This window comes from Acyrthosiphon pisum, chromosome A3 (genome assembly GCF_005508785.2).
Source record: "Acyrthosiphon pisum isolate AL4f chromosome A3, pea_aphid_22Mar2018_4r6ur, whole genome shotgun sequence".
Classification (NCBI taxonomy): Eukaryota; Metazoa; Arthropoda; class Insecta; order Hemiptera; family Aphididae; genus Acyrthosiphon; species Acyrthosiphon pisum.
In genome coordinates this window covers 27,800,407-27,809,957 of record NC_042496.1, presented here as the reverse complement: position 1 = coordinate 27,809,957, position 9,551 = coordinate 27,800,407, and the positions used below count along the sequence as shown (strand labels likewise).

General features: G+C 30.5%; 1 protein-coding gene across 1 annotated transcript; it reads right to left on the bottom strand.

Annotated features, from left to right (window-relative positions):
- Nucleotides 1-113: 113 nt before the first annotated feature.
- On the bottom strand, nucleotides 114-1,737 carry LOC103310235. Its single transcript, XM_029491555.1, has 4 exons — nucleotides 801-1,737; nucleotides 603-723; nucleotides 404-517; nucleotides 114-309 (listed from the first exon to the last, which is right to left on the bottom strand). Exons 1-4 carry the CDS (start codon nucleotides 967-969, stop codon nucleotides 156-158), a joined length of 558 nt encoding a protein of 185 aa, XP_029347415.1. The 5' UTR covers nucleotides 970-1,737; the 3' UTR covers nucleotides 114-155.
- Nucleotides 1,738-9,551: the final 7,814 nt, after the last annotated feature.

Below are 9,551 nucleotides of genomic sequence, written 5' to 3'. Positions count from 1 at the left end.
TATCCAGTGTAATAGTATATCACTAATAATTAATATTATAATAATAATATTTATATTATAAGAGCTTTTTAACAATATTTTGGCACATCGCACATAGTTAAGAGCATGACAAAATAAACTAATAGTGAACTGACATCATCTTAAGAAGAATACTTTTAAAATAATTTCTTCATTGCATACTTTTGAAATTCTTCGTTACTGTTTTCCAATATTTCAACCTCACACAAAGGCTTAACTTCAAGCTCATTACATAATTCACTAAAATTAAATTCCAAGTTAGAACAACACTGACTTTTTTGAGAAAAATCACTGAAACAGAATTAAATAAATAATAATTTAAGTAGGTATGCAATAATATTTAAAATATTCACTTTAATTGGTTATTAATAAAAATAAACCTTACTTTGATTTAGTAACTGAAAAAGGACCAGAAGGTGTTCTTATAATAGTACATGATGGTGAATTAGATGAAGACATTCGGTTGTAAGGAATATCATCATAATAATATCCAAACGTGCTACAAAATAAAATTAAGGTTCATAAAATCTCTGTAAATCTTAAGCAGAATGAATTAGGATAATTGATGAAGTATATACAAGTACCTCAATGGGATTGCATTTGGTAATAATCTTCTGCCAGTTATTGGTGAAAAATTAGCAGTCCTTTGAACAAATGTCTTACTAGCAAAACTGTCTGTAGAAAAATGATTACTGCATACTACACCTGAATTTATGATATCAAAATATCAAATATTATATTGGAGGCAGACACAAATTTCAAAAATAAAATATTCTTAATACCCGTTTCAAAATTAACTTTAGTAACATTAGATCCAAGTTTAATTTGATCTAGCCATTTTCTACGCATCTCGGGGTCTTTAGGGAACTTATGAAGATGAACATTTGAAGATTTTCTGTAATCTTTTTTTCTACTTCCACTGAAACACCCTTCAAACGAACACATCGGCATTTTAAAATTAAGTGCGAAATTACAGATAAAATTACTGCAGCTTTATAGTCTAAACTAAATATTGAATAAGAAAATAAGAAATAAGAATTCAAATTCAAATTCAAATCGATTCAAAATAAATCACTTATCACAAAACAAATTATGCATATTTGATAAGTCATGTGATAAATTTTCGACCAATGAGAAGTGGAGCATAACGTACGCCATATTTGCGCAGAAAATCGTCAGAATGAAATATTGCTGTCATACCTGTTTATTTTGTCATGGTTATGAGTTTATGACAAATATGACGTATAATTTGTAAATGCATATCGTTAGAAGATCCTCATTTTGCATTAAGGGGACGTAACATACTGTAATATCTTAAGAGATGTCATAACTACATTTTACTTTAATAAACAACTTCACTTTATTTAATATTGCACATAACACAAGATTTTAGAGCGCACATGGTTAGTCGCTTGCTCGTACATAAACAATACAACATTATATTCTATTAGGTTATGTTATCATACAAATTATCATATCATGTTATCACAATCCTTATCCCTAGTTATAACATAATCACGATTATAAAGAACAGGTTAGACGTCGGCAATATGATTTGTACACAACTGCCCGGTCACAACTCGTTACAGTTTACGTAGTTGTAATAATATCCGCTAGGTTGGCGCTGCTAGTTAAACGGGCTCATAATAAGTCTATGATGATGGTCTTTATAAACGTGTAATATCAAATCTATGAGTTACCTGCATTAATTATTCGAACTTTAAATACTTATAAAAAAAAAACTATGATTAAGGATTTTTAATATTTTTCAAATATCATTGTAACAATATAGTAGGAGCCTTATATTAAATTTTCAAGTATTTTTACTCAACAAATAAAGTTTTATTGACATTCATAGAAAAAAAAACTAATTAAATTGGAAACTGAAATTGTCCGTAAACAGCTCAAAACAAATCAAAATATTTTGAATATAAACAACCAATGAAAATTTCATGTATCTACAGTCGTTCGTTTTAAAGTTACACCAAAAACCAAAATCAATTTTCTCGAAAACAGATTTTGCGTAAAAATTCCCGTTTTTCCTTAATTTTTCTTTTGTTTTTCACGGCGCTTTTGAAAACTATTAGAAAAATTTTACTTTTGACCCTCCCCAAAGTACCAACTAGATTCACTTTCCTATCAGAAAAGGTACCGTTGAAGAAAATCCAAGCACTTTTACTGTCCTAAAAGGTGATGACAGACACAAAAATAAAAAAAAAAATTAAAAAAAAAAAACACACATCATTGTAAAATCAATACATTCGTCGTTCCACTCAGAATCTACAAATTAACTGAAGCTTACATAAGATAAAATTGTTATCGTAGCAAAGTTTTTTTTTAAATATAGAATTCTAATATGCGATTATTGTGATGAGTTAATACTCATACGTTAGCTGACGGCAATTTCTTTTATATTTTAGATTCTGAGACGGGTAAGAAACAATGTATTGGTTTTACAATGATAGAGCTATTTGGGGAGGAGGGTAGTGATAATGCTTTTATTTTCAACTTTGAGTGTGGCGTCTGGTAGCAAAGTTGGTCTGGTTGGTGTTTTTGTTTTTGTAGGGGGAATAAGTTGTGTTCCGGAATATGGATGAGAGACAGACTGCTTTTATATAGTGCTCTCACTTCAGCAGAGGGCCGTTTTGAAGCTTCAAAATATCAAAGTGTTCATAATTGAGTGATAATAATCTGGAAGCCTATACATTCTTATGTTATAATATATGTCCAGTTCCCACAATACTCTACTAAAATACCATATATAAACATTTCTAATAAAAATATTTGCTGATAATTTTAAGGGCCTACAGATATTTTGATATACATTAAAAAAGTAAAATCGAGTTTTTAAAAATTGGTTGCGTAAAAATTACCACTTTTTTCATTTTTTTTTTTGTTTTCTTGACGCTTTCTTAAACTATTTGAAATTTTCAATTTTTACCTCTTAAAAGTACCGCTTTTCTATCAGAAAAGATCAAAGATGCTGATCTTGAAAATTGGAGCATTTTTACAGCCCCAAATGTTGATGACAGACAGAAAAAAATACAGACAGAAAATAAAGAATAACGATAGTGTTTTTTTCAAGCGTTGACAAACAAGTTTTATTTTATTATTAAATAACTACAAAACAACAAAGGAACACGAAATATGATTTATTCCTGTGACAATTAAATATCGTAACTTGCTGCCACATCCACACAATATCATACCATAATATTATAATATACTTATATTATTAATCTGGCTAAGACTGTCGACTAGCCAACCCCTGTGTGCAACCATGATCCATCAACGCTTCGTCAGACTGTTGCTTTGGGCAAGCGTTTTGCCCCAGATGTCTTACGCTTACGGTTAGAGCTAACCTAAAACCTAACCTAAGACATTTGTGACAAAGCGTTCGCCCAAATCAACAGTCTGACGAAACATAGACGCACAGGAGAAGAACCGTACGCGTATGGTTTCTGTCGTGTTTGCATCCTTCGTGGGAGAACGACTTATAACCTACGAACGGTTTGTCTCCCCTGTATGTCCATCCGAACTTCGTCAGACTATTGCTTTGGGACTTTGGGAGAGCGACTTATCACCAACGTCAAACACGTATCGCAAGTTTCTCGGTTTACGTCGGTGCTTCGTTCGTCCGTTGCTTTGAGAGAACGATTATTATCGCATTATAAGTCACGTGGGTACGATTTATCGCTCACACGCGCACTCCAGCTTCCAAATAGTGATAGCTAATTTTATGGACGGTCGTCGGCCATATGTACACGAACGTTGTGTCGCTGTCACAAGTATTTGTCAAGTTATGATGCTAAATAATTAGCTTATTAAAGTGTATAGTCACAGTATGATAATTTAAAAATATATGGTCAGATTTAGTTGCGATATGAATATATAATATAAATATAAAAACTCGTAGTAAGTTTTTGTAAAATAACGTAGTTACTATGGATAATGTTATTATACGGTTTCGTTTATACGTTTGATTAGAAATTATTGATATTACAGGGTATTCAAGCCAGTATATATTTTGCAGTTATGACGTTCAAAATATTTATAAATACAATATATTATTTATATATATATATATATATTTATATTTATATAATATACAATATTACATATTATATACAATATACATACATATGTTATAAGATTTTTTCAGTAATTTTTATTGGCTTTGGTTTAAAAATCGTAGAAAAAAATATATTTACTCATAGGTAGACCTACTTACAAGATGGGGACTTACTTTGTCATATTTTTCATTCAAAAATTAAGAAAAAAAATAGAGTATACTGAGCGTTAACTTTTGTAGTTTTGTGGATCGTGCGGCTGTATGCGACCAACGTCCTTCCAACTTCAGCCAATTTGATTCTACAGGGACTTGGGTGGAATTATTTTTATATATTTTCTGTACTACTTATTTTATTGTTATTTACATAGTATTTCTTTAAATACTCATGGGCCTGTTCAATATACATCTGCATGTATCGTGATTATTTTAACGAGCGTTGTTAGACCGAAAGTTTATAATATAAACTAGCTGCTGCTTGATACATCTAACCCATCAGCTGCTGCTGACAAACATTATTCTGCACGTCGATCTGCAGACCGCCTCGCAGGTATATGCAACCAACTTAAAATATCTCAACGGGCATGTTACCATGGTCGATTCTCCGTCATGCTCAAGTAGTCAAATCGGTATTAAAATCGAATCGCGGAAAAAAGTCCCGATAAAAATTAATGAAAATATATCAAAATTAAAGTATAAATAACTATGTTAAAATTGTATTGAAAAATACATTCAAGTTAAATAAAAAATCGTATAAAATCATAAAAAATATTAATTACTTACTTAAATCACATATTAAAATATAATACAATTTAATTTAATACAAGTTTAAAATAATAAAATGTAATACATTATACAATAGTCAATAATAAATACAATTATAGTACCTTTATAGTATAATAATAATACTATAATTAGGTACAGCTCTTTCTTATGTTATAACTTACGGCCGTTAAAAAGGCCTATTTATAGGTATACATATAACCTATTATTATACCAAAAAATGTTTGTTTTTATGTAATGTTCCTAATCAAAGTTCAAATTATAAGTATCTATACTAATTTCATATATATTTATTAGTCTACTAAAAACCATCCAGAATGAATTCCTATTATAACAAACTAATTTTTTTTAAAACCCCCTTTCAATTTATGATGAATAATTTATAATATGAAACTTTTTATAATTATCTATACAATTTGATATAATATACCCTATTTTTTATCATTACACTAAAACTAAATACTAAATTACTAAGTTATAGCAAAGCCAAAAATATAATCTTCATTTAGGAACTTGAAAATATATATTATATACATTATATAGGTATGTACGCTTCTTTCTATTTTTTATATTATATGATTTTTCGTGTAACTTTAATGTATTTTTCAATACAATTTTAACATATTTATGCTTCAATTTTGATATATTTTCATTCATTTTTTCGGGGCTTTTTTTTCCGATTTCCATTAAAATCTATTTTCCTTGTATTATTACTGTTCATGTTATTCTCCTTTCCTTATTCCCGACATTCTTGCAGTATATAATATTTGCCATACGAATTATATGCGAAATGAACGTATCAGGCTTTTGTGATAATTATACTGTCAATAGGGTTAAATCATAGTTTTATTTTATAATTCATCGGCTGTATATGAATACTATCATATATGCAGAGGTTTAATAAAACACGGGAGGGGGGATAAATATCAAATTTGCAATTACAAATGGTATAACTGTATAAGTATATAAATTAAATATTCGAAAAATTTAAAAAATGATAAATTAATAACGTAGAAAAAAACAATAAACGTTTGACTAGTTTTAGATAATAAATAAGTATAATAACTAATAAGTTGGCCACCTATTGGTTAATTAATTAACTGATAGTAATGACTAATAATTTTTTAAAATAATTTGAAATAATTATAAAAGGTACCATCTATTCTATATGCTCTGAAATATATGAATTTTTAGTGACAAATTGGAGAAATAAATATTTAAAAATAGATAAATTCGTGAAAAAATAACATAAGTACGCAAATATATGTTGTAAATTGTGAAATGTCCAATTTATATGCAAAATAAGTTTATATCGATTAGAAATGAAGAATGATGATCTCATGAATAATCCAATTTGTGAGTTGGTACCTACTTAGAAATCGTTATGACCGGATGAATAAAATATATCATAAACTTCCGAGCTCTACCAATAATCGTGTTAATCGTTAGGTTATATAAATGCGTATATAGTGGTCATACCTCTACATATATTGCATTACATAGGGCTTTTTTTCTAAATTAACTAATAACAAACGTATATATCTCTGATATAATATTATCATGGTGTCGTAAAGGTGGCTATATATATTATGATAAAAACTTATGAAAAAAATCCCGGGCCTTTTGTCTCGTAAACGAAAGGAAACGCTTCAGTGCCGGATACTACGCAGACGAGGATGAAGTAATTATAAGGAAAAAAAAATCAAAAAAATACCATCCCCCACCACTCCACCCCTCACCAACATACACACACACACACAAATCGGTGCAACATAACGTGGCGTTTCGAACGCGTACCTAATCTGTGATTTATATTGTTATTATTATTATCAGGTCTGGTGGTTTATTTTCGTCCGTTTTTCTAGGCCGCGGGTTCGAAAAAACATGGGAAAAAAAACTCTAGTAAAAGCTTCCGAGCAAACGTCTCGCGGTGCGGTCCATCGCAAACGAGACGCATCGCGCATTCGGTGCGTATCGGATGATGAAGAACGCCGTACTACGATCATATTATTATTATAATATACATTTACGTATTATTATTATTCTTATACAGCGGTTCCGATCAATTAGGCTTGTCGCGCATGGGGCACGTGGCTCCCGGGCTGATACGCCGGTAACACCTGCCGGAGCGTCGTCGTTTTTCCCGGTTTCGGCGTCGTTCGGTGCAGCTGCTGCTCCCGCGTGGCATAATATACGCTATATATACAGGGTGATTTGCCACCGATGGCAAAGACTTGAGTGAAACACGTTTAAAAAGTATTAGGAATATAATGTACTTAATGCTTGTACTAAAAAAAATAGCATTCGAAATAAAGTATACGATTTAAAATAAATACTATGTGCCTAGGTAAAAGTGTCTTAATAAAAGTACGTATTCCAAATTATTTAAAAATAAATATTTTTTTTTTCATTAAAAAAAGAATACTTTTATAATTTCTACGGCAATATTTGAAACGATAGCTGATGTTAAAATATTTGTATATTATGTACAACTGTGATCATTTATGATTTACAACATACAAATTAATGTAGCTTAGATATTATAAAAGTATTTTGAATGAAGTATTATTAATAAATTGGACTAGCTACCACATATTATATTATTATCCATTCGTTATTCGTACACAAAATATTTTTATATTTTATTAGCCGGCTATTGGGCCAAGACCAAAATTTTAAATGTATAAAGGTTACCGACAATTGGGCCATATATTTATAACTTAAATTATTAATTTAATATAACTCAAAAATTTAAGAGAAAAAATAGTGCCCTTTAATAGGTTTACACGACAGATATTTTAAAGACAAATCTTTATAAAGATACTATAGAATGATATACTGACAGCATATCTCGTTATAGTGTGATACGCTCATATTATGTTCCCCTGCAAGTATAAGGAAGTTCATAAAAATAATTAAGTATAGTGGCCCAGTTACTGAGTGCACCTTTTATAAATGTAAAATTGTAATGGGCTGCGGCTCTGCAGTTACCGTACTCATAATTGAAAAAAGGTTAATTGTGTCTCAATTCCCCTTCACTAATATTTTCGATTATTTTTGTTACCTAATAATTGTTAACCATAGTTACAACTTAAAATGCAAGATATAAATATACCTACTATAAAATGCATTGTAGCGTATTGTAAGACCACTTTTGGATCACAAAATATTCAACTATTGCAAATGTAAGTATATATATAATTTACATAGTTTTAAAACACTTGATATATGATTTTAAAAACCTCTTTCACTTCAAGTCTGCAAATTGTTGAGCAGATTTTTTTTTGTTTTTGAAAATGTCGATGAATCTAAACCAAAATTTTAACATGTAGTTATTCTGAGTTATTACAATTTACAATATACTATAGGTAAGGGTATAGGTAATAGTCGTTAAAAATTATTTTACAAATATATTAAATATAATAATATGTAGGTAGGTACATTACGAGTATGATACAACTGGATCGCGGTCACCATATTTTCGAAAATAAATCATCCGATTAACTATTTATATAGGAAAGAGATGCGATTCTCGTTTGAAAATAAAATTAGTTGATATCGGGACACTACGACTTGAACGGCGCATAGAAAATCTGAACATCTGATCCCAAATCACCGCAGCATACCTCCCTGTTTGTACCTACCTACTCGAAGATTGCAAAAAATCAGTGTTTGAATAAAATATTCCTCGTTGGAGGAAAACGCGGAGGTTAGCTCGCTCGGCGAAACACCCTGTATAATATTATTATTATTATGTACGCGCGCCAGCACCATCGCTACCGCTGCCGCTGCTGCTCGGGACGAGTGACGACGACCGTACAATATTATTATATTATTATTCCTCCGTGTCGATACATACATTACGCCGATCAACCGTCACAATATGCACCGCTGGTCTCGTCCCTGCAGCAGTGATTATTGCCGGCCAGCGATCGGCTCTCGTACGTATAATGCAAGCATTGTCTTTGTATGCGGCCGCGGCATTGTGTCATATATATTATACTATTGTATTGTTGTCATGTTCGTATGTATTACGATGTACATGTCGTCGCAAAGCGCACGCGTAATCATATTATACCAAAGCTGTACACCTATGTTATAATGCAGGCTGCAGTATTGTTAGACGATATTGCAAAGGCGAGGGAGGAGTGGGGCATTGACTGTAGTTGTGAAAAGTTCACGTCGAGTTACAAATTTAGAATTTTTTAATTCAATTAGTTAGATGGTTCATTTTCTAATCAACTCTGCAAAAACGTAACTAGTTTTTAATAATGGACTGTTGAATCCGTCAAGTTAAAATCAAATGGTTTTGAAATTTATGATTTCAATGGTTTTAGTAGTGGTTTCATGTATACGGTAGGTACAGTGTGCACGATTACGGTAAACATAAAATAACATAATATAATGCTATATAATAGTTATATTAATATAAAAATACAAGGACTGTCAAATAGCATGACTAAGTCACTAAGATTCCGACAAATAAAAATCCATTTTAATTACATGTGATGATTACCAACAATTTTCCGATATTTTCGGCCATTCACGAGTATTTTCGCAAAGTTTACGTTATCAGGAACTTTTGAATTATACGCTATAGGTACATATTTCAAATGAGAATTGTATTATAATTTATAATAGTGTATACAATAGTGTTTGACTTGGAAACTACTTGTTCGAC